This window comes from Trichosurus vulpecula, chromosome 1 (genome assembly GCF_011100635.1).
Source record: "Trichosurus vulpecula isolate mTriVul1 chromosome 1, mTriVul1.pri, whole genome shotgun sequence".
In the NCBI taxonomy this organism is placed as follows: Eukaryota; Metazoa; Chordata; class Mammalia; order Diprotodontia; family Phalangeridae; genus Trichosurus; species Trichosurus vulpecula.
Genome location: NC_050573.1, coordinates 344356911 through 344383319, shown reverse-complemented (window position 1 = coordinate 344383319; position 26409 = coordinate 344356911). Strand labels below are relative to the sequence as shown.

Genomic DNA, 26409 nt, shown 5'->3' with positions numbered 1-26409 from the left:
CCAACAAATTTCTAGATAGTTGAAGTTCCTCTTACTGCTATCTTTTATATAGCTCCATGCCATAATCTTGTGATCTATTTCTTTCTCTCTGCAGGCAGTCTGTAGTATTTTTTTTTATGACAGTAACAGTTCTCTTTCTGGCAGTCAGATGCCAAATAAATGAGGTATTTGATACTCTTGTTGTTGTCCCTGGTTAGGCCAAATCTGGAGTTTTATGTTCAGGTCTAGCCGTAATATTTTAGGAAGGACATTGACAAACTGATGTGTATAGAGGAAGGCATTTAGCATGTTGAAAGGACTCCAGACTACTATATGAAGACTGATTGAAAGAATTTAATATATTTAGTCTTGAGAAGGAAGAGAAGACATGTTCGGTGTCTTGAAGTGTCTTTAAGGGTTGTCTGTCATCTATATTTGACACTAAAAATCATAACTTAGTGGCAGAGGGTAGAAGTTGTAGAGAGGCTAATTTTGGCTCAATATAAGGTTAATTTTCCTAATTACTAAAGTTGTTAAAAAATATAATGAGCTTTCTCTTAAGGTATGGAGTTCTAGATGTTGGATGTTTACTAATCGATTCTGGATTATCAGTTGTCTGAACAATTATAGAGGGGACTTCTGCTTAAGTATTGGTCGAATATATTACTTTTTCTTCTTTGAGATTCTTTGCTTTGGGGTAAATGAATTATTATGATCTTGGTTTCATTTGTTACAACTGTTTACTGAAATGTCTTATTAAGAAAAGTATCTTGTCGTGGAAATTGATACACATATCTATTATGTACATGGTATAAATAATTAAAACATTTATTTATACATTTTATTTTGATACAACATATGCTTCCTACCAGACACCCAATCCCTACTACAAAGTACATTTCCCAAAAAAACTTTCTCTTAACAAAAAGGGAGGATTGGATCTGTTCTTTAATAATGATCATATGGTACTAACATTGACTTTTTTATTAGAGTTTTGTGGCCTTTCAATATTAATGTTATTTACCTTGTTGTACTCATATAATGTTCTTTTAGCTCAGCTTTTAATATAAGTAGCCATTTTTTAACTATAAATTTTATGAGTTCTATTTTTTTCTTTCAGTTTATTCCCCAGATATGCCTTCAAGGCTACCAATCCAAGATATTTTTGCTGGACTGGTTACAAGTATTGGCACAGCAATACGTTACTGGTTTCACTATACACTTGTGGCCTTTGCATGGTTGGGAGTTGTACCTCTTACAGCATGTAAGTATTATTTTTTCAGTGTTGGATTTCTTAAATATTGCATAATAATAGATACCTTTGCATCTTGTTATTCCGTGTGATATCCTTTAATTGTTATATAATATTATAATGTTCTTAAACATAAAGAAATTTCACTTTAAAAAAATAAGTTGTATTAGGAATTCATTTTTGGCAGTTTAATCTAGGTAAACTTTTCCCAAAGAGAAACTAGGAAAGAAAAATGAACAAAATATGGACAATAATAATTATTTAGGAAGGAATCCAAACACCAAAAACTCACATGCTAGGCAAATGATCTTAAGTCTTTCATTCATATTGTAATTATCCTCAAATTTTGGATACAGTTTACTTTCCTTTTCCACCTTGTTTTTAAATTTGCTTGTAAGATGAAATCTGGAATATGAGTGACCACTGAAGTGGATGAGATAGTGGCCCCAAATAGACTAGCTGAACAGAAAGCCTCCTCTTCCTCCTGACCTTCACTCTTCTCCAAAAATAACAAAAATACCATTATGTTCTGTCATAGTGCAATGCAGATGTTCCTTGGAAGATTTGATTTATTAAATCTGTAGTATGGATGACTTACATAAGATATGTAGTAGGAAATTCTAGGGTGTGAGGTTAGACTTGGATAAGAAATTCTTTGAGCATTTTATTCTGATTTACTTGTAATTTAAGGGAGGGACAAGACAGCATTTTAAAACAAATTTAGTGGTATTTGTATTTTGATCCAATCTCAGGTTTCGATGTCTTCATAGAGAATGTAAGTTAATGTGTGCTCAGTAATTACAAATATAAGCATTGTAAACTCTGTCTAAAAGTTGCCACGTACAGTACTTTTTTTATTTTTGCACAGGCCGTATCTACAAGTGCTTGTTTACTGGCTCTGTGAGCTCACTATTGACACTGCCATTAGATATGCTGTCAACGTAAGTGTAAACCAATGTGATATGGAAAAAATGCTTCATTCAGATGATTCATTTTTACTGCTCGTTTGTTTTCCTTCCTATGTTCATGTTAAAATTTAAGATTTCTCCCTTACTGTATGGGAAGGCATAGTCTTTTTTTTTTAATGGTTAGAATGTTTTTTTCTCTTTAAAGTCTCTTTATTTTCTTTCTTTCTTTCTTTTTTTTTTTGAAGGGAGGAAGGCTGGGCAATTGGGGTTAAGTGACTTGCCCAAGGTTACACAGCTAGTAAATGTGTCAAGTGTCTGAGGCCAGATTTGAACTCAGGTCCTCCTGAGGCCAGGACCGGTGCTCTACTCACTGTGCCACCTAGCTGCCCCGAAGACATATTCTTTATAGCTCTTTCTATTTATTATCTTTGAAAGCATAACTATCATACTCTTCAGAAGGATTTCTAAATTAGATTGGTAACTTTAGGAATATGTTATATATTTAAGATATTCCATTTAAAGCCACACATTTAAAGATTGGTTGTATAACTTAAGATTTGTTTTGAATGGGATAATTAATTTGCACAGTGAGTTCACATTGAATTCATTAATGCCTTTACAAACAAAACAATAAAGAACCCCGGCAAAACAGCAATTACCTTTGAGTTCAAGTATATCACATTTGTCTATTTTATGACATTTAGGATATAATCTCTGATAACATTTCACCTAGTTGTCAGTACTTCTTAATTCTAATGTGTAAAGCATTTTGTAACGTTCTAAAAATAAAAGAAGAGAGCACTTGGCTCTCTGTTAATAGACTTAGAAGCAATGTAAATTATCAACCTCGTTAAAAACTTTCATACAGTTTTGCCCATTTCAGATTTACTTGTTCCTTGCACTTAGCCTTTCTTAACTCTTTCTGCATCTCTTTATGTAAGTAAGGAAAAGACCAAAAGGATCTATCATAATACATTGAGAGAGCCTCTAAAAGCACATATTCCCATGCAATTAATTCAAAAAGGAAAAGATAGGAAAGGCATAGTATTTTACACTTTTAGTAGACTTGTAGCTTTGTTCTTCTTAGACTTACTCAGAGTTTTCTAGGCCCCTTACATCTGCAGCCATACTTTTTTAAATTGCTAAAAACTGATCACTGCATGTAGAACTTTAAATCTAATTCCACAATGTGAAAAATCAATATTTTAACAACACTAACTTATTAACTTTGTAAACTGAATTTGGCCTGGGAACAGAAATTGTTTCTTAAGTATATATGTTTGATATAAATTTAAAAAGAAAAACCTAACATATAGACATTTAAGGTTTGGAAAGTGTTTTACATATCTCATTTGAGCCTTGTGAAATAGCACTATAGATAACAACCTCTTATTATGGATGAGGAAGCTGATAGGTAAGTTTTGTGACTTGCCTTCGATCATGAACTAGTAAATATAGGAAACAGGAATTGAACTTGGGTCTTTCTGATTCTTAAGTTCAGAATTACTTCTAATAGACAATACCACCTCTTTTAAAATTTAATTTCTGTGTGTTTCTCATTATATGTGAAATGGAAATTGAAGAGGAAATGAATTTCAAAATTCATGGAAGTTAAAATGTTAAAATCCTCTTAGAAGGAAAGACATGAAAGTTTTGTCATGAAGTCCTGAAGGAGTGTAAAGAAAGGGCATATTAGAAGATAAAGCAATAAAGAAGTAGAAATAGACAAAATATTATGAATAAGTAAAGTAAAAATAATGGAAAAGTTGGATCCTGCCCTTACTCAGACCTTTGGCAGATTTCTGTGTTTCCTTTTTATTTCTATGATTGTTAAAGTCCAGAAAAGGCAAAAGTCTGGTGTTCATTCACTACCAGGGAAACTTGCCCCGGACTCAGTAAGTGCTAAGCGTCTCATATACTATAAGTAAATCCTCCCCTAGAATTATGATTGACTCTAAGTGATACTTCCTTAGGAAATAAACCATGCCAGTTAGGCTTGGGACTACAAGGTTAAATTTCTGGACCATAGACCTGTTGAAAAATCCAGAAATTCGGAGAGTAGATAAAGCCATATAAATATAATTAATGCAGCACATCATATTTTCCTTTATTCCCTAATATGCTTCAGTTATCTGGAACCTTCAACAAACAAATTATTTTGTATTATCTAGTTTTCTGGATAGTTGATAGTTTACTGGAAATGTAGATGAACTCATTTTAAATTACTTTTGTTACTGTGGAAATAATTATGTAACTTTTTTTTTAATAGGGAAAATTTATTGGCAGATTGTTTGCAGGGTTGTTTTGTGGTGACATGCACGCTTTGTGCATTCATCAGCCTTGTATGGTTGAGAGAACAAATAGTCCATGGCGGAGCACCACAGTGGTTGGAACAAAATCATGCTCAACCCCTCAACGCTGCTGGACAACAAAATGAGGTAAGATACTTGTTCCAACTTTAGTTGTTATGGAATTATTGTTGCTCATTCATGATCTGAACATCTATTTTCTTCCTTTCTCATAGGTATACTTACAAAATAATACATGTTGTTGAAATAAGCAGTGTACAAATTTAGGACAGTGTTGTGATAGTACGGCTTCTGGATTTACCTGGGAGATTGGGAACAGCTAGAGGGAGATACTAAATTAATTTCTCTTTCTGCTTGTCTGGGGTGATGTTTAATAACTTTTCCTTAAAAACACAAAAGTGATGTCTTATTCTTGGATCTATTTCTGACTTACTTTATGAATTTAAGGAAATAATTTAATTCCTTTCCCTAACCTTGGTTTCTTCAGTTGTAAAATGGTTATCTAATCAGAATTATGAGCAATGTTGTAGTTAGATAAGTTAGAAATTTATGCTCCAACTTTTGTGTGATTTCCTGTAGGAATATCCTTACTTTTTCTCCCTTTACATGAGTGTTATCAATAGACACAGGATCAGATATTTAAAGCCTGAAAAAGAGGTAGGTTTGATGAATATTTTAAAGTTTGTTGATTAACAAATACATGATATTTAACTTTATTTGGTAATTGTGCTGGCTGTGTAACTGTTTTGAGTATTTAGCAGAACTAGGGGAGATAACATTTTTTTAGACTATTGGGCAAAAAACAATGATCCAAACTTTTGTCAAAGTGTCATTGTCACTTTGTGCATGGAAAACTTTTGGTGTCCCAGTCCTTCGTGTGTTTGAGTAGTGATAACACAGGTACTTGAGGATCTATTAGCTAATTAGGGAGAATATTTATATTATTAGTTGACCCAATAAGTTCATTGGAAAGTTTACTAACTGGGTGGGGGGAAGGGGAGTGGGGGGCCCCATCAGTGAAAGCAAGAGAGTACTTAACAAAGAGGAATTTTTTTTTTAGCCAAGGTAAAAGACAAAGTTTATTAAGGATTCTCCATAATGGGTTGTCTTAAGAAATCTTACATTTGTGACACTTGTTTTCATAAGCGGGCCAGATTCAATCTGAGCTAGATTGAATCTGAGCACCTTCATGGAGGCAAGATGAGACTTATATACAGAAAGATTGTGGGAGGGATCTAGGGGTGGTCAAGTAGTCTGGGGTGACTAGAGGAGGGGTTTAGAGTGGACTGGGGTGACTGGGGTGAGGTCGGACTCCAGGGTGGGAAATAGCCGAAGGCTACCTGAAGATGAAAGACAACAGAAGGCTAGAGTAATAGAGCTGGGGTATAAATATTTTGATCAGGATCAAGGGTGGGAAGCAGCTGGACCAAAGAGAAATTTCTAAAGAGACTATTGCAGTGTATCCAGGTATATGAACTTCATCACTGTGCTAGTTTATGAAATGTTAAGTATTAATTAATTGCACAAACTGATTTCTATTTGTGCACTAAGTTGTCTAAAATATGTGAACTTTATAGAAGTTGTACCTTAATTCAGAATAATAAATGGAAGTTCATACATTTGGTATCAGATGAAGTAATTACTTTCTTAGAAATTAATCAAAGCATAGCAAAGCTAAGAAAATTTATCCACATATTTGGAATATCTCATCATTGTAGGCTCCAGGTGTAGGAAATGGTGCTGAAAATGCTGCAATTGATCAGCCTGCTAATCCACCAGCTGAGGATGCAGTAGTAGGGGAGAACCCTGAAATTCAGGAAGAACAAGCTGATGAAGAAGAGGACGACAATGAGGATGAAGAAGATGCTGTAGTTGAAGATGCAGCAGATGCTAATAATGGGGCACAAGGTAAGAGCTGTCATAAGACAGCATTTCAGAGTAGTGACAGTTCTAATTTAATTTTGATCTAAATTAATGCTTTCTACTTATTTTTAATATTCATGAATCTTAAGCAAATTTTAACCTTAATATTGTTTGTATGTGTATACAAACTATAAATATGCTATACTATAAATATGAACCCTGTCATATATATGTATATATACATATGTATTTATAGGAAAGAATGAATGGAAGCTGGATAAAATTTTATGAAATGTTATTAAAGCTTGAGCTAATTTATTAATTTCTTCTTCCTAGTGTTTCAGGTGTGAAGGTATGGTTTGAAAGAATTAAAGTACCTTCCAGGTACTGTGATTGTAATGGGGCTAATGAATTGCTTTTTTTACTTCCCTCTCAGTAATAATGTTAGGTTTAGTATTTTTATATAAGTATCTGCAATTCACTCATTTCAAAGACAGTTCCTATTAATATTTGCAGTGCAAGGTTCCTCAGGCATCTCTAAACTATAATTATTATTTCAGATGACATGAACTGGAATGCTTTAGAATGGGATCGAGCTGCAGAAGAACTAACATGGGAGAGAGTGAGTAAGAGCCCTTTTTATCAAGTACCCAGAGTTGCAGGCTTTCATTCTCAGAGTAGCCTAAATATTTAACTAAAATTAATTGCACAACTTAAGGACATTCGGATGTATTTACTAAAACAATATTTAGTAAGTTATCTCTATTTAAATAAGTTGGTGATTCAGCAGACATTTTTAGAAAAAGTATTAGTAGTATAATATCACAGTTTTATTGTAGGTGAATATTGGGGTATTAAAAGTTTTTTATAAGCCATCTTCATAAATGATACAATCTGTCCTAATATGGTAAAGTGTTGAGAAGTACATTTTGAAGAGTAAATCAGTGGCTTTTTCAGTCAGAAATATTTTGTTTTGAGGGCTTTGGTTTTTGTATAACAAAATATTGCAAGTTTCAGGAACAGTTTGATTGGAATTACTATATTTCCTTCCAAAATGTAAAATGATAAATTCATGTGTAAGAAAAAAGATAGTCTCAAACATGCCTATACTGCTTGCGTGTTAATGAAGTATCTAATGCTAAAACTAAGCACCAAGATATTAAGTTTATTTAGATTTTTCTTTTAGGGAAATAGGAAAATATGTAATGAATAATACATATGTGTAATAATGAAACATACATGCATGGAAATGTTCTAACATGTGAAACCTTTGTACTTCATTGGTAGACAAAAATGCATAATGGTAAAGGAGGTTCTTTAGAATAGAAAATCCTACTCACTATTGTTGTCTATTTTATTTTTTCCTTAGATGCTCGGACTTGATGGGTCACTAGTTTTCTTAGTAAGTAAATTCACCCTGTTTAAGAATAGAATTGTGATTTACTTATTTAATCCATGTTTCTCTTGATAATCTGATCTTAAGATTTATAGCAGTGTAACTTTAAAATAGATTTTTATTTGGCATCTTTTGTTTTTATATTGCCTAAGTTTTCCCTGTATCGCCCTCCTCCCAGAGAGCCATCACTTAAAAAGAGAAGAAAAAGTTGAGCAAAACTAGTTAATATATCCCCCAAATCTGATGTTGTTTAGTGTCCCACACTCATAAACTCCTTGCCTCTGAAAAGGAATTGGAGAGGGGAGGGAAGGGGAAGATTGTTAAACAGGGTAATTTTATACTTTAAATTATAAGAACACTTCACTTTTGATTATTTAGTATCAAGAAAAAAGTTTATTTCATTTATTGGAAGAAAATGCATTTTTTGGAAAAAAATTAATACTTGTAATTTTGAGTAAAATTTTAAAAAAATTTTGAAAGACTACTATGTACAGAGCTTTGTGTTCAGTTCTGGAAAAAATATAAAGATAAGACATAGACCCTTTCCCTGTGAGATTTTCAGTCTAGTAAGAGAATATGACATGAATAATTTTAATATAGTTTGGAAAATAAAAGATTAAAATAAGGATAAATAAGAGGTGCAGTACAAACATCTAAGAATGTAGTGATTTTTTTTTTTTACAATTCTGTATTGTAATAGTCAAGAAAATAATGATGAAACCAAAGCAACTCTGAGTATATAAAGGACAAAACTTTAATGCTTTTTTTTGTTGTCCACTTTCCTCTTTCCATTTAACTCCAAATCTAATTTCTTTATATCCAGGGAACATTCTTTATTATTTCTAGTATACTAGCCATGTATGAGGCACATCTATCACAGTGGCTTTACTCTCCTCTGTCAGGGATCCCTGACTCTGCTCGCAGGCTCTCCAGGGCTAAAAATACCATTTTTTTTTTCCTCTGGGGTTATAAATAGTGGAGATTCAATCTCCAGGTAATCACTGAGCTAAAGGACATGGCCCAGAGTAGTGCATTCAGATTGTTAATGTCGTTTTATTCAACTAGCAAACATTTATTGTCAGCTGTGTTTAAGGCACTGTGCTAGTAATTGGGGATAAAAAGGCTAGAATAAAATTGTAGTTGCTCTGCAATGCCTGATATTCCATCATGGGAAATAGAGAGAGAGAGACAGAGAGAGAAAGGTATACAAAATAAGTAACAAAAATAATTTGTTGAGGAAACTAGAAGTTTTGGAAAGGCTTCATGTAGAAGATGGTGCATGATTTTACATTTTAAGGTAACTAGAGATCCTCAGAGGTAGAAGTGATAAGAGACTTACTTTCAGGTATGAGAGATAGCCAGTACAAAGACATAGGGGTGGGTCATGGAATATCTTGTATGAGAAACAGTAAGAAGGCCAATTTTGCTACATCATAGAGTGAGCAAAGGGAAATAATAAGTAATAAGACTGGAAAAGTAAGTTGTGCCAGGTAATAAATAGCTGCTAGTATGACTAGCTAGTAGAGAAATATAATTATATTAAATCCTAGAGGAAAAAAAGAACCACTGAAGTTTATTGACTAGCAAAGTTTGGCAAGATGTGTGCTTTAGGAAAATGAAGCATGAATGAAGCATGGAAGCCAATTAGAAAATTATTGCAATAGCCCAAGTGAGAAGTGATGGCTTGACCTGAAATGGTAGCTGTCTGAGTTAAGAGAAGGGGCAGATAAGGTACTGAAGGTAGAAACAGCCATTAGGTATATGGACAGTGAGAGAGAGAGGTCAACAGTGACACCAAAGTTGCATACTTGAATCACAGGAAGGACTGTGGTGCCTTTTGCAGTGTCCGGGAGATTTGGAAGACAGGTACTTTGGGGATTTTTCAGAAGAAAAAGTATGCTGTTTTTGACCTTTTGAGTTAAGAGATGCCTTTGGTGCCTTCAGTTTGAAATGTGTGGTAGATTGGTGATGTGGTATTTACAGCTTAGGAGAGAAACTAGGGCAGGATATGTAGATCTGGGAATTATCTGCATAGGGATAATTATTAAGTCCAAGAGAACTGATGAGTTCAGCAGTTGAAAGAGTGTAGAAAGAAGTCTCAAGACAACCTTGGAGTACTCTCTTAAAGGGTATGGCATGGATGATGATACAGCAAAGGAGAGTCAGAAAGAGTGGTCAAACAGATAAGAAGAGAGTCAAGAGAGCACAATATCATGAAAACCCAGAGAGTCATAAGCAGTGGCTTGTGCTACGAAGAGGTCAAGAGGATGAAGACTGAGAAAAAAGTGTTAGATTTGAAAGTTAAAAGATCACTGGCAACTTTGGGCAGAGGAGGTTCAATTGAAGTCATAAGTCAGACTGCAAAGGGTTGAGAAGTGAGTGAGAGGAGAGGAAATGGAGGCAGGCAAGGGTAGACAGCACTTTTCTAGAAGTTTGGTAGTGAAAGGGAGAAGAGGTGAAGTATAGGGTGATAATTTGAAAGGATGGTAGGATCTAGTGAGGGTTATTAAAGATAGGGAAGACATGGGATTGTTTGTAGGAAGGAATTGGTTGAACAGGTGAGAATAAAGATTAGTGATAGAGAAAGGATGATTGAAGGGCCAGTCTATTGGAGAAGATGGGAAAAGTACATGGCAAAAGATGCTTATGGTGCCTTTTTAGATGTTATTTTCATTTGGACAGGTTTATTCAGTTAGGTAGAGCATGGTGATCATGAAGCTGTGGTTAAATCACAAACCAGTTTGCTTTACACAGAAGGAAACTAATGTGCCCATAGTATCACACAGGCCTAGCTAGTTCTCACAAACTGGTTACTTGGTTGTGGATGAAATTAGGTTAGGTTTATTAGTTTAAAAACAAAAACAATCCATTTCACAATATTGATATGATAGCATCATCTTTTTCTATGAAATAGAGCAGAGTTAAAGTTGCTTAAAATTGCATATAATTTTCAAAATGCTTTTATTTGGTTATAATTAAATAAAATTGTATTAGATTGTTTTAAATATTGCAAATCTTTTGATATATCAAACATTATATTAAGGAAATATATTTTTTCTTATGAGTTTTTCTTATGAAGGCTTTCTGTAACTGAAGTATTGTTTTTTAGTTAGAAAATATTCATACTTGTGTATTTAAGATTTTAAATTAGATAATTTAAGAATTTTTTCTAATTATAAGTTACCTCTATGTAATATTCTGTATGACTTAAATTTACTATATGAACTAAACAAAGTCTGGTTATGTTGTTATGTAATTTTGTTCTTTAACTTTATTTTCATTAGTATGTTTCTTTTTTAAAGGAACATGTCTTTTGGGTTGTGTCTCTGAATACATTATTTATTCTTGTCTTTGGTAAGTATTCAATTCAACAAACATTGATTAGCTGCCAGCTCTTTCAAGGTGCTGTGGTAGATAAATTCTGGGAATACAAATATGAAAACCACTGGTGTACCCACTGGCTAATGTTTTTCAGATATACCTCTTTGTTAGGGAACTGTGTTTTAGATTAGTTTTGGATCTTCTGTTTGTTTTTTAAAAATTGGTAGTCTGACTTAGAAACACCTGATGTAGAAGTGTCTCATATAAATAGCTGTCCTATATGAAGACTTACTACTTTGACTGCTTGAACTCTCCTCTTATTTTCCTATCCCACTCACTGCTAGAGCTGACTCCTTCTACCACTGTTGTAGCAGATTTGCACCATTACTCTTGGCTCACCCTGATCCTCTGGCAAGCTAATGAGACATCCACCAACCCATTCCACTCTCCTTCTGATGGAAATAACTTCTTTTGTCCCAACCTCATCCTTTCAATGTAGGAGCCCACCATTTTTATTACCCTTCATTTCTACTCCCTATTACTGCCTCAGGTCTAATTCTGCCCTTCCATTCCTCACCTGTAGCTGACCTATTATTTCATCTAACTGCTAGAGATGACCATGACCTCATTACGTTCCCATCTATGTGCCCAGTGCCAGAGTTTAACCTATCTTGCTATTATTAACTTCACTCTTTGTCTCCAGAGGCACTCTTGTTTCTACCACCCCTGACCTATTTCTGTAGTAGAAATCCTTTTCTCCAGCTGTTAAAAGCCCTATCCAATCTCTGCTTTTCTGTTCAGAGACTTTGCACCAGGAGCCATGGCCAGTGTCTTGAGCTAGATGAGCTTCCATTCCCACTTCCCAGCAGAGTTTTTGTGGGGAAGAGGAGAGGATGGAGTAGTTTGGGATGGTATATGACATCTCTCTACCTCTTTATGACTTCTCAGCATTGGAATAGATATTTTAACATGAATTGCTAAACACATTTTCTTAGGTAAAAGTAAAATGGTAGTTAAATTCACTAGTATTTTTGGGTGGCAGTGTGAAATAGTGAAAAGAGCCCCAAACTTGTCATTGGAAAACCTGAATTTGATCTTCTCTCTGTGTGAGCTTAGTGGAGTCATGTAATAGAAATGACAGTACTATCTGAATTAGTTTATAGATTTAATACTATACTATTCAAACTACCAGGGTAATATTTTATAGAGCTAGACAAAATAATGCCAAATTTTTACTGTGCTTTTAAGCATTTTCCCCGCTGACTTCTAAAAGTAAATAGTAGTAATAGTTGTCTGTTATCCTTTCATTTGAATTGATTAATATTAGAATCTGTTGTAGTGAGTGCTTTAAATAAGCCACATTTATAGTTTAGTCAAGCATTTTTTAGCGCCTAGTATGGGCTAGATTCTACAGATATAAATACAAAAGTAGGACATTAGTGGAGTTCAACATTATGCAGTATTACTTACATATCCACCCTTATTCCTTCATACCTGGAAAAGTGGAAGAGAGGTACATTCTTATACTTCTTCTTTGAAGCCTGTTGTGCTTGACTCTGTGTGTGTGTGTGTGTGTGTGTGTGTGTGTGTGTGTGTGTGTCTCTCGCCGTGCACGTGCACGTGTGTTTTTTGATTCACCACCACAGCAGGACTTTTTCCTTACTCCAAATGATAACTTTAAACTTCCTCAATAGCTCCTCTTCTTCTGGAGAGAAGAATGAGTCAGTCCAATTGATGATGAATATGGTGTACATAGATGGTAAAATGCCCAGTAATATAGGCAATATTAGTCATGTGTATTTAGAGAAACTTGAAAAGGAATACCTTTCCTATACCGTAGTTCCTGTGGTCTCATCCCATGTTTTTTATGATGGTAAGGGTAGAGTGTTCCAGAAAAAGTCTTATTTTGAAGTTTTCATGTTTTATTTTTTTTCCCTTAGCATTTTGTCCTTACCACATTGGTCATTTTTCTGTTGTTGGCTTGGGATTTGAGGAATATGTAAGTATGATGGATTGAAAATATTCAAAGATATTTATTTTAATTAATTGATTTAAGTTCTTGCCACTTTAAAACAAATCTTGAGTAGTAATAGAGATCTTTGTTATGGCATGTTGTTCTTCCCAATTGCTTTATGTTTTGAGAACGGTTACTCAGTCAGTGTAACTGATTCTTTATTTTTATATTACATCACATCACTGTTATCTTTTGTATTCCATTGCCTCTCTACTGAAGTTTTCGAAAGGGGTATCTAGCAATAACTGTCCCCAAATGATAGCTACAATAATGAAGGTAGAAAGGAGATATCTAGAATAGCAATGTAGAGGTACTAGTACCTTAAAACACTTTTATATATGTTGAGGCACTTCTAAGTATATTGAGACTTTATTGAAAAGCTTTCTTTAATGCATTGTATCCTAATTAATGAAGATAGCCAGTAGCGTCCCCTAATTTGTTACCCATATCTTTTTCTTTTCCCTTTACTATCATAGTCAAGTGTATTGTTTTTCTAAAAGACCCAATTTCCAATGCCCTCCATCAATACATTTTGGACAGTTTTCTTAAGAGAAAAAAGTAATCCTTCTTCCTTTAGCATTAAATTACCACCAATTTAGAAATAAGCAAAAATGCCACGGAAGGAGAAATTTAAAATAATTATCCTGAGATGTGGATTAGGGGGCCATCCAAGAGGAGACATGTCTTTGATGGGTATTTTTGATCCTGAATAATGTAATAATTGTATCTAGAACATGGAATAAATAATATCCCTAATATCTGCTGCTTATATGAATAGATACCATGAAAAAGCCATCATATATAAGAGTTGAGAATTACTCTGAAAAAGGTGAAGAGAAATGTTCCTGTGTTGTATTCCCAAAGCAAAAATAGATATGTAGCATGGGAATTTATTCTTTTACCCTTCTCTTAGGTAAATGAATACAATGTTCTTAGAATTGGAAGAGCAACCAAAACAAATTTTCCTGGTTTTCCTATTTTAGGTGCTCAACACTCAAATGTAAATAAATGTACGTGTATCTCAAGTTTTTAAATTTTTGCACTAATGTAATTTAGTAGCATATTTTAATTCCTGTCATCTATCTGTTCTTCTTTAACGTATAGTAGACAGCAGAGGGAAAGAGTCTTGGTTGTACAAATTAATAGAGTATCTAAATGAAAATCTAGAAGACCTCATACTAAAATATGTCCCTTGAATGTTTAGGTTTCAACATCTTGAATTGAAATTTTTTTTCTTTTTAGGTCCAAGCATCTCATTTTGAAGGCCTAATCACAACAATAGTTGGCTACGTACTTCTAGCAATATCACTGATAATTTGTCATGTATCCTTGAACAAAATGATGGAGGTATCTCTGGTAACTTGACAGATTTATCTTCACATATCCCTGTTGGAGAAGCTCCAGTAGTTCTTTAGGACAAAACAGAAAATCTTCTGTTTGGCTTTTAATCTCACCCAATTCTGGCTCCAGCTTATGTTACAGTTTTACTGTGCTCTTCTTCATATATTCTGTGGTCCAGCCAGATTGGCCTGTTTGCTTGTCCCTGTATGTGACATTTCATCTTCCTTCTCCATGTCTGTTTTTAGGCTGTTCCTCAGGTCTTTGGTATACACCCATAGAATCTATAGCCTCCTTGAAATTTCTGTTGAGAAAACAACCTATGAGAAGCCTATCCATCTAGTGGCTAGTGCCCCCTTCAGGAATCACTTGGTTAATATATTAATTTACTATGTAGTAAATCTACTGTGTGGATTTTGATTCCCACAACTAGAAGGCAAGCTCTTTGAGGTCAGGGACCATATGCTTTTGTCTTTGTATCCCTGTTGGCTAGTACAGTGCCTCGTGTATAGCAGTCTTTGAACAGAATTGAATCTCCTAATAACTTCAGTTGGTCCTTCACTACTGCTCAGTAATCCTCTGTGAGAGGTTAAGGCTTGGCAGTCGAGATTATTTTCTTATCTTTTAGTGGCTGTGTGGCATAGTGCAAAAGATACCGGACTGGTAGTCAGGAGAACTTGGTTTGTATGCCAGCTCAGTGATACAGTCATGGGCATTTAAATTTTTCAGAGACTGTTTTCCTCATTGGTAAAGTTTGTGAAGGGCTTCCAAATTATCCTCTTTGAAAACCTGTTGTAGATGGAAGACGTGAGCTATCTAAAAGTATTTGAAAGGTTCTAGACAAGCATTAGGCCCACTCCACTTGCCCTACAGCATAGGATTAGCATGAATAAGTGAAAGTCAGGAAGAAACAGCTTTTGATTTGGCATAAGGAAAAACTTATAGCAATCAAACTCTTCCATGAAAGAAGAACAAAAAGAACGAGCTACCCTGGGAATTGGTTTCCTTTCACTGAAGGCCTTCCAGCAAAGACTGACTGATTTCTTATTGGGGATATTGTAGCTATTATTGTTCAGGTACAGGTAGGTCTGTGGGGCTTCTTGAAGTCCCTTTCTCTCTAAAAGTCTCTGATTCTATAACCTTTTTCCGTCTGATTGGGTATTGACTTTGTTTTGTTCCTGTTATTTGAGGATTCGAGAGCATGCATACATACAGTTTGAAAATGACTCCTACGTAGGTAACCAGTGACTTCCTTTTTCAGATACAGTTTTACAGTGTTTAGTCCTTGTCATGTATAGCATTTTCTAACTTGAAGAAATTATTTATGCTATACAGGGGAGACACTTCTGAATACACTGCCATCTTCCAGCCTATTTTATTTCGTAATCCTTTAAGGTTTATTTTATTTTTAAAAATTATCAAGTGCTTTTTCTTTCTCTCCCACCTTTCTCTACTGAAAACAAAACAAAGACCTTATAACAAATGTGCATAATTAAAGTAAAACAAATTCCCATTTTCTCCGTATTCAAAAATGTGTGTCTTATTTTGCATCTTGAGTCTATCACCTCTCTCTCAGGAGGTGGGTAGCATACTTCAGTTTTCTTGGGTTATATTGATCTCAATTCTTAAGTCTTTCAAAGTCGCTTGTCTTTGTGATGGTCTTGTATAAACTATTCTTCTAGTTCTGCTCACTTCTGCATCAGCTCATAGAAGTCTTCCTACATTTCTCCAAAATTGTCTCTCTTGTCATTTCTTATGACACAATAAAATTCCATTGTATTCATATACCGTAGTCTGTTCAGCCATTCCTCAGTTAATGGGCAACCCTTTAGTTAGCACTTCTTTGTTACCACAGTAATTGATGCTATACATATTTTTCTATATATGGGTCCTTTTCTTCTTTCTTTGATGTTTGTAGTATAGACTTGGCATATAAGTAAGTCAAAGGGTATGTACATATGGACATAGTGCCAAATTATTTTCCAAAACAACTAGACTAACTCACAGCTCCATCAGCTGTGCATTAATGTTCTTGTTGTCCTGCAGCTCCTCCAACATTTGTCACTCTCCTTTTTGTCAATTTTGTCAATCTTATGAGTGTGAAGTGGAAGCTCAGAGTTGCCTTAATTTGTAATTTTTAGAGATTGGAGCATTTCTTTTTCATATAGTTCTTGGTGGCTTGAATTTATTCTTTGCTTCCTTTTTGTATCCTTTGACCATTTATCATTTAGAGAATGGCTTCATTTCTTAATACTGAACGATATTCCTGTATACATTTGTCAGCATAGCGTTCTTCCCACATGCACAGGTTTATGTTGAAGTCACAAAATTTTAATATTGACTTGGTCTAATTCTTCATCACCAAAAGATGTTGCTCTGTAATATCACAGTTATATTTGGGGTAGTCATTTTGCTTAATTTATTAGGAGTACAGCAAGCTGGCATGACTCTACAATCCCAAGAAATTGGTTTTTTGCCTTTATATGAATGATAAAACCAATTTTACCACCTACTTTCTGTGTCTTTCCAAAGAGAACGTGTGAGCCATCTTTCTATTTGATTGCATCTTCTTTATGTTTTTGTATAGTTATTGTTATGATAACTCATTAAGTGAGTATTTTCTAATGTACCTCACCATGCCAAATGCTTAGGACACAGACAAAACAAAAACCAGTCCCTGCCCTCCAGGAGATTGCAAACTAATAGAAAGTTTAGAGTACCAAAAGTAAATTATATTTATGGGTATTCTAAAATAATATTTGACAATGATAAATGAAATTTTCTGACTGTGATTTTTTTACCCTTTTAATTTTGGCTCTCTTCCCAGTTACAGGTCAAAGCAATATAAACCTGGAGGGATTTATTTTGACTTTTTTGCTGCTGCAGGTTTCACTGGTAGCTTTTATATGGATCACAGCAAATTGTAGAGGTAGATGTTAAAAGAACTAATGGTATGTCTTACTTTCAAGCAAGTGAATTAAACTACTCTTGACACATGATTGTGTTTTTACTTCCTCAAAAATTCAAGGAATGGAAACTCTACAATGTCTTCTTCAGACTATGCTAGCATTATCGAATTTATAGTTAGATCCTTTATAACTTAACATCAGAATTAGCAATCCGCAAATTACATATTGTCTTATGGATATGTTTTGGATATATAACCTATGTAGAATTGTTTGCCTTCTCAATAAGGGGGATGGGGGAAGGAGGGAGGGAGAGAATTTGGAACTCCCCAAAGCTTTAAAAACAAATGTTTAAAAGTGTTTGTACATGTAACTGGGGAAAAGTTAAATACTAAAAAGATTAATTACACATTGTCCAAGTGCTTTTCTGATATTGTATTGAGTTATTTCCTTGACCAGATGATGTAGGGTTTGGCAGCTCTTGTGAAATTTCAGCGATCTCGTCGCTTACTAGGGGTCTGCTATATTGTTGTTAAGGTAATTTATATTTTATTTAATCTAAGTTATTGAAAATGTTCATCTGTTCTGTATTTATCACACTGTTGATGAAATTTGTTTTTACTTAAGGTCTCTCTATTAGTGGTGGTAGAAATTGGAGTGTTCCCTCTCATTTGTGGCTGGTGGCTAGATATATGTTCTCTGGTAAGTATTGTATTTTTTGGAATGTAATTTGTGAATTTAAGATTTCAGTCAGTTTCTCTTGGAAGGGTACTTTTGAAGGAAAGTCTCCTTAAAATCAGTGTTTATCAACTAGATGATTATTTTTTACCCCTGAAAATATGTATAACTGTGGAGTTTTGAAAAATCAGGTTTATGTCTATAATCTTTGGGTTATATAAAGATAAAATTGTAACAGGAATTTTTTCTGGTACAGTATTTTAATATATAGTATTATTATGTCTTTTTAATAGCAGATAGAGAATAATAACTATCTGTATTGGTCATTTTAGTGCCAATTTTTTTCTGGTGTCAAGAAATTATATAGATAAGAGATAATAAAAGACAAGATGAAGATTCTTTGCTAATGTTAGCTATAATAATTTGTATTAATTGAAAGACTTTTTCATTAATTACCATCTGAATGTCAATCTGTAAAAGACAAGATTTTTTTTTGAGGGGGGAAGGCAGGGCAGTTGGGATTAAGTGACTTGCCCAAGGTCACATAGCTAGTAAGTGTGTCAAATGTCTGAGGAGGGATTTGAACTCAGGTCCTCCTGACTCCAGGGCTGGTGCTCTACTCACTGTGCCACCTAGCTGCCCCAAGACAAGATTTTTTAAAAATTTAAATCTGTACCTGTGATTTCAATGGTATTAGGAAATCCTGTTGAGGAAACTTGATTGACCAGTACTGCTTGGCAATTTTTCAATGCCTTATTCGTACATCCACTATGTATCAAAGGCAGCACTTGAGCCTAGATCTTCTTGGCTCTTTATACATTATGCTATGCTGTTTCTAGTCTTTTTAGACTGAGCAGTTTTCTTTAAAGATCACCAAGTCCAGTCTACTTCCACAATTTTATAAACAAGTGAACTGAGGCCCAAAGACATGAGTTGCCCAAGGTCATGCATCTTATGTGATATATAACTGGATTTCGAACCCACATTCCCATAACTCTAAATCCATTGGTCTTTCCATTGTATCACTATACTTGTATTTATAGGTAGAAAAGCTATCAGCTTTTTCCAATACTTATAGTCCCTTTAATTATTGCTGTAGAGCATTATTTTTCCATTACTTAGTAGAAATTTTTACAGTTGCTAAACTGAGTTGTATATATAGCCAAAGTAAATTGGTCACCCAGGGGGACAGCCTTTGGCTGTTGGGTATTTCTAATCTTAGCTCTGTGGATTCTTGGATAATATTCTGTCTTTAGACCTCTTCTCAGAGCTTTTGTAGCTTGATAGAATATGCCGGAACTTGCAGTCTTCAAGTAGCCAAGGTCATCTCCTGAGACATTAGAGCAAGATTTTAGTAAATAAAGTGGTCATAGTAATGATTATTATGTACTTTGAAGCATCTAGTGGCACAGTGGAAGACTTGAGTTCAAATGTTATCTCAGATACTTACTAGCTACGTGACTCTGGGCAAGTCATTTAACCTCTGTTTGCCTCAGTTTCCTCAGTTGTAAAATGAGGATAATAGCACCGATTTCTAGGATTGTTGTGAGGATCAAATGAGATATTTGTAGAAGTACTTAGCACAGTCCCTGGCACATATATGCATACTTATTCCCTTCCTTTTTTTTAGAATCAGAGATATTTTGAAGTAGTATTACATCTATAATCAGAAAATAGGATCTTCAGTTGTTGCGTCAGTCTTTTCTGTCATAGAAATATAACAAAACATTCTTTAATTTACTAATGGTTTTTTTTTCATGTGTTATCTTTAGGTGGTAGCATATACACTGCCAAGCATATGAATATATTACTGGCACACAATTTTTTGTTTTCCTTTGGAAAAATGCTACATTTTCACTATATTTAAAGTCATCTTAAATTTTGTTTTATGTGTCTCCAAAGCAGTTTCCCAGTCTGATACAAAATATAAATGTGACACTGACATATCATAAAACGAAATCTTTGGTCTCAAATATGTTAAATATGTAAACATTTTATTTATTTATTAAAAAGTGAGATGTGTAAATTGAGCAAATTTAAACTATAGAAAAAAAATTGTTTCCACTTTTTTAATGTATGTATGTTTTCTGCTTTGATTCAGGAAATGTTTGATGCTACTTTGAAAGACCGAGAGTTGAGCTTTCAGTCTGCTCCAGGTACCACCATGTTTCTGCACTGGCTAGTGGGAATGGTCTATGTCTTCTACTTTGCTTCTTTCATTCTTTTACTAAGAGAGGTAAGTTCTAAGAAAAACAGTTACTAAATCATAAATTGGTGAAAAGTATCACTGCCTTGATCTCTTGTTACATTACCCTAAAAGGATTGTGGATGTTTTTGTGTATGTTAGTAATTAATGATCACTTTTTTGTTGTTAGGAAATGATATTAGGATAGGCGAATTTGGCTTAACTTGAGCATTATGAGGGACCTTAGAATTCATATAAGAGTTAAGAATTCAGTTTATTAGTTTTAATGTGAAATCCTTGTTCATTGACCAAGTATACATTTTTCTAGAGCAGCTGAATCATATCAGTCTTGACATTTTTTGCTCTAAATGAAACCACAGGAAAGAAGGAAATTTCAGCTAAAATGATAAAGATGATTCACAAGTACTCCTTGGAGAGGTAAAGAAAAAAAGGTAGTAGAATATGCCTTTTTAAAGGCAACGGGAAACATTTCATGAACTATTCGGTTTTCATGTATTGTAGTACTAATGAAAATAATTGCTGCATATGCAACAATATCAGTGGCTGAGGGTGATTTGGTAGAGAAATTCTATGAAGAACTTGATAATATCTTCCAAAACAGATCAATCTACGCTTTAACACTAATGACAGAACCAGAACTAAAACCTAGAACTGGATCTGACTTAGTCCAGTACTTCTATCTTATCAACTCTGCTGTTCGTAATGTTTTCTGTTGAGCCACTAAAGTAACACCATAAAATTATATTTTTAAGATAATATGATTAAAGTGCCAAAAGATTAAATCTTATCCAAAATCAAATAGCTTCTCTGTGTCGTAATGCTAAAACTAGAAATGGGTCTCTCAAATGTTTATATGCAAGTAGCATCAACTATCCCTGCGATTTATGCACTAGATGATACCAATTAATTTGTCTTTTTTCTTTAGAGGTGACCATTTTCCCTTGTATTTACCAACACTAGACATTTCAAAACACCCTAATTTGAAAATTATAGCTTAATAGATGAGTGCTTTTCTTTGGCTTTCAGAAATCCTTTGTCTTTCCAGAAGGACTTTTGGGTTTTTGTTTTTTTTTAATCTTTAGCTGAAAATATGTTCTAGAATTTTGCCACAAGTAGTAGTTAAGCTTGCTGGCATGTAGTTCCAACCTCTTCCTTGTTTTGAAAATTAGAATAATATTTGCTCTCCAGCCCAGTACTGGGCTCTCCAGTCAATATTGCTACCATTTCAGGAAAGGGCATATCCTCTGGTTTTCCTATGTATCAATTAATCATTCTTGTAAATCCTCAGACCAAAACTCCCTTCCATGGCCAACACTCCTCTCATCATGTGTTGTCTTTTCCCCACTGTAATATAAATTCATAGGAGTTATGGTAGTCATCAAAGGAGAAGTAGATGTTACTGTTTTGTGGAGCTTGGCCATTGACTCTTCTTGCTCACGACCTTGTTGCTACAGTGAAAGCTGCTATCTTCTTGCCCTTACCCAACCAATGATGTTACCTACTGCTTTCATAAACTTGGATCTTTATTTCCATAACAACTTAAAGAGCAAGTCTTGGTAGTGGAAAAACAGAAGAAATTTTAAGCAATGCAGATGTTGCTTTAGTTAATTTTGGCCAGATGCGTTCAATCTTTGAGGAAGGCTTCACTGTCACTAAGGAATACTATTCACATAAGATCAAGTAGTGTTTGCCAGAATAGATAGTGATCAGCACTCAGGATAAGTAAATACTCAACCCCAGAACTGTTTTGGAATGGTATGATGAAGAGAGAGTACAAAGAGAGATACAGACAATAACAGTGACAGCAGTAGTGGATTACATCAGGCATCTTTTAAAAAGTGACCCTGTTCATGACTTGGGAGAAATTAAATTTCTTGATTGTAGTGAAAGAACAACCATTGGATATTTTGAACACAGACAACTATGGCAACTTTGTATGATTTTTGTGCCTTTTCTACATTTGGGTTTATTTCACTAAAGCCAGAAAGTTTTAGTGTAAACAACGTAATCTTGAGTCACCATAGAATCATGCTCTAGATACGGTATACTCTCAGAGATCGCTAATGAATTTTAACATAGCTTGTACTTGGTTGGACTCAAGAAAAATGTGGTGGTTTTGTTCACTAATAAAATTTGAAAACAAAGAGGAATTGACAAGAAGACTGCCCTTTCTCTTATTTTTAAACATGAGAAATGAGACAAAACTAAGTAGCTCAGCAGTTTATAAGTATAAAAAGTACAATAAACTTTCTGCATGCTGATTGTGGTAAATTTAGATATACTCTTCTACATGCACAGAAAATACCAGCAGACGGCCATGGCATAGACATTGACAGTTACTTTAGGCACACACAAGTCTTTCAGACCTAAAGGATTTGCTGATTCATAATAAGCTCTAGCAGTTTGCATGGGATTTGCATCCTAAATAATTGCAGAGAATTCCATCATAGGCCTGATTTTTCTGATGTTGCTTCTGGATAGCACAATGAAGCTGCTGCAAGTAGTCCATTAGAGAGCTTCTTTCAAAAACTGGCACCCAGAGAATATAGATATACCATATCAAGGAACAAAAATGCACTTTAAAAGCTTGGGGGAAAATGCAAACCTTTTAAGCACCAGCATCAGATTATGAAGTGGAAATAATTAGCCTATATTTCCATAATTTTACATGTATTTTTATTTTGAGTGAACTTTAAAAAAAAATTGAGCTCTTACGTCTGACAATTCAAATTGTATAGTTTGAAGGGGTATTCATTAAAGCCCTTTTTAAAGTCATGTTAAAGTTGAAAAAGAAAAATATATCAGTTCCATCTACTTTTTGCATTTATCTTTATCCTCCAAAACATTTATAAATCTAATGGAAGGTTGGATTTTGCTAACCTTCCAGGATATTGCCAGAATGTAGCCATCTCCTCAAGGTCAGAGACTGTCTTTTTGCCTTTCCTACTAGCCCCAGTGCTTAGCACATTGCTTGGCGCAAGGTATATACTTACTGTGTGCTTATTGACTGACTATTAATCTATGCTGACCCAGTAAATAAGACTCAGGATGTTTTTTGTATAGCCTGTTAGCATGAACTCATTTTTTTCTCCTTTCCTTTGTATAGGAACAATTTTGTTGGTACTATCATTGTCACATTTCTCACAACTAAAAGGGTATATATTCTTCATTCTTGAGAGAGGAAAAAGAGGCAAAAGGTAGTGATTGTCCCACTTTTTGTATATGAACCCCCAGCATAGTGCCTAGCACATACACAGTAAGGACTGAATAAATCCTTTTTAATTCACTCATTGCCAAAGTGATAGTAAGAGCTTTTTTTTTTCTTTACTGTTTTTCTGTTTTATTTTGTTTCATGTGTATACAACTACATCCTGATTATTGCAAATAATTTGTTTTCCTCAAGTGGTTTCATATCTTCATATTTGTATTATTTGAAGTTGTAGTTATATAAAATATTGTGATTTTGAATTCATTCAATTTAATCAGACACAGTATTAATTCACATAATGTGACCACTTTGGAGAATTAATTATTCAATTAATTGGGACCTGGTTGTATCTTGAGAACTTGGTCAGTAATTTTTACAGATTTGAATTTTTTTTGTAGGTGCTGAGGCCTGGTGTGTTGTGGTTTCTAAGGAATTTGAATGATCCAGATTTTAATCCAGTACAGGAAATGATTCACTTACCCATTTATAGACATCTCCGAAGATTTATTTTGTCAGTGGTAATGAAACATTTTTATTTAGTCCTCAAAATAATTTGTTACTCTTTATATACCTTGCCTAGTATTTATTATACTCTTTCTGTACTGTTTTTCAGTTATATCACAAAAGACTTTTTTTTTGCTTAGAACAGCAGAACATAGCTCAATTTTTGCCTATTATTTTGTTAGAAATAAAATTACTAAATTTGTTAAAACAATGATCTCTTTAATATAATCATGGAATTAGTTATAATAATTGAAATTTACCTAGTGTTTTAAAATATGCAAAATGTTATACTTACATTGTCATTTGATCTACTCATTATCCTTGTGAGGAAGTACCATAGGTATTTTTGACCTGGGCCTATGATTTTTTTATTATAGCAAACTCTCAGTAAGAAAACTTCCTCTTCCACTCTTTCAGAGTGACACTGAGAGCTTATGGAATTTTTCCTTGCCCCTAATAGCCAGTTTATTAGAAGTGGAACTTGAGCCTAAATATTCCTCACAATCACACTCACACTCACGCTCTCACACATGCATGTCAGGAATTCTCATCTTCCTGAGTTCAAATCCAGCCTCAGATACTCAGTAGCTGTATGACCCTGGGCAAATCACTTTATCCTGTTTGTCTCAGTATCCTCATCTGTAGAATGAGCTAGAGAAGGAAATGGCAAACCACTTCAAAATCTCTGCCAAGAACACCCCAAATGGGGTCACAAAGGATTGGACACAATGAAAAAGACTAAATACCAACATTAAAATGCACATTTTGTAAGTAATAAAACTGAAGTTCACTTGACCAAGGTTGATATAGCAAGTGTGAGAGGTGAGAATTATTTGTCAGAGGCAGGACTGGAACCCACCTCTTCCTGACTCCAAGACCACAGCTGTATATACTGCTCTTAGCTGCCTCTCCAAGATCAAGCTGATAAAGAATAATTCATTTTTCTACATGGTCCTGACCAAAGAAAAGGACAGTAGACTCTTAAAAACTGGCATATATTTGGAAAACTAGTCATAGCATTTTTTTTTAACTTAAAAGTTTGACCTGTCTCAAATAAGCCATTTACTGTTATAGTTTAATGTCATTTTACTTGTTGCAGATCGTCTTTGGTTCCATTGTCCTTCTTATGCTGTGGCTCCCTATACGCATTATTAAGAATCTGTTGCCCAATTTTCTTCCATATAATGTCATGCTATACAGGTAAGCTTTCTGTACTTGAAATTTCTTTACTTCTTTACTAATGTGTATTTTGTATTCTGATTCTGTGCTTTATTGCTTATGGGAGTTGGTGGGGGAATGGTAAGTTCATGAGGTTACCTAAGTTTTGGAAAATATTAAAACTGATATACATTAATATATCATATGCCTTGCATTTTCTAGAAAGGGACTTTCTAAAGTAAATGTCATTTGTTTAATATTAAATTGTTCAACACATGTTACATGGCATCAGTTTTGTTTTATTTCCTGATAATGCCATTTTGCTAAAAAATATTATATTCCTGAAGGAAATATATCCATTAGAAATACATTTCTAAATAATCCCAATAAAAAAACATTTTTCTGTCTTATAACCATAGTGTTTTATGAACTTTGAGCTCGATTATGCCATTGTTTTGTTGCCTATAGAAAATCAAACACCTTTAAAATTAAAAAACAAAAACCAAATATTTTTACTATCTTTTGTTTTATTACTACCTTTGTTTGCCACCTTTCCAAATATATCCTCCCTTCCCATGTCCAGTAAGCCATACCTTGTAACAAAAAATAAAAAAGCAAAGAAAAAACCAAAAAGTCATACAGTAGAACTGAATCAACACATGACAGTAGTAATATAATTGCATTTGATCCTTCTTTTATATTTAGAATTTTCGTGAATTTAGAACAGTGTCTTTCCCTCAAAAAAATTTAGTACAAATTTATTAAGTTATAGTTCTAACTTCAAAGAGAAGGCCAGATTAGCAAAGTCATGGATTTCTAACAGTCTTATATATTACTGCAGAGGATGCTTTGATAGAAATAAGAATCAGGAGTTTAGCAAAGGTTCTGTGTCATATCACAGGAGAGATCACCTTAAATATATGTACATGTTATAGTTTATTAGTTTATTCTTTGTTCCTTTTTATTGTTATAGTGATGCCCCAGTGAGTGAACTGTCTCTCGAGCTGCTCCTGCTGCAGGTGGTATTGCCAGCTTTACTTGAACAAGGACACACTCGACAATGGCTGAAGGGTCTTGTCAGAGCATGGACTGTTACTGCCGGGTACTTGTTGTAAGTGTAAACATAGGAGTATTGCTTTTCGTTTTTGTGAGTATTTCTTAGGCCTTGACATGATGTGTGTATTTTTATTTTATGTGCTTTAAGCTAACTTTTTATGGTAAAGATTATTTCAGAAAAGATAATTGCCTCTCAAATCTAGTTTCCTATTATAGCATGAAATGAAAGACAAATCGTCAGAAGTTTAATTTTCATTGTCCCATTGTGGTAGAATAGAATGAGGACTGGATTTGGAATCAGAAACTTGGGTCC

At 34.1% G+C, this 26409-nt stretch overlaps 1 protein-coding gene across 2 annotated transcripts in view; it reads left to right on the top strand.

Moving 5' to 3' along the window:
• Positions 1–26409, top strand: part of MARCHF6 (membrane associated ring-CH-type finger 6) — a 93448-nt gene that overhangs the window by 45802 nt on the left and 21237 nt on the right. For both annotated transcript variants that reach the window (XM_036752543.1, XM_036752552.1), the window contains exons 4-18: positions 1100–1243; positions 2100–2172; positions 4409–4577; positions 6167–6356; positions 6872–6933; positions 7681–7713; positions 11010–11061; positions 12969–13027; positions 14285–14365; positions 17755–17823; positions 17914–17988; positions 20066–20200; positions 23777–23896; positions 24982–25082; positions 26014–26151. In XM_036752543.1, the coding sequence (XP_036608438.1) occupies positions 1100–1243; positions 2100–2172; positions 4409–4577; positions 6167–6356; positions 6872–6933; positions 7681–7713; positions 11010–11061; positions 12969–13027; positions 14285–14365; positions 17755–17823; positions 17914–17988; positions 20066–20200; positions 23777–23896; positions 24982–25082; positions 26014–26151 (1501 nt within the window). The remainder of the gene's footprint in view (positions 1–1099; positions 1244–2099; positions 2173–4408; positions 4578–6166; positions 6357–6871; positions 6934–7680; positions 7714–11009; positions 11062–12968; positions 13028–14284; positions 14366–17754; positions 17824–17913; positions 17989–20065; positions 20201–23776; positions 23897–24981; positions 25083–26013; positions 26152–26409) is intronic.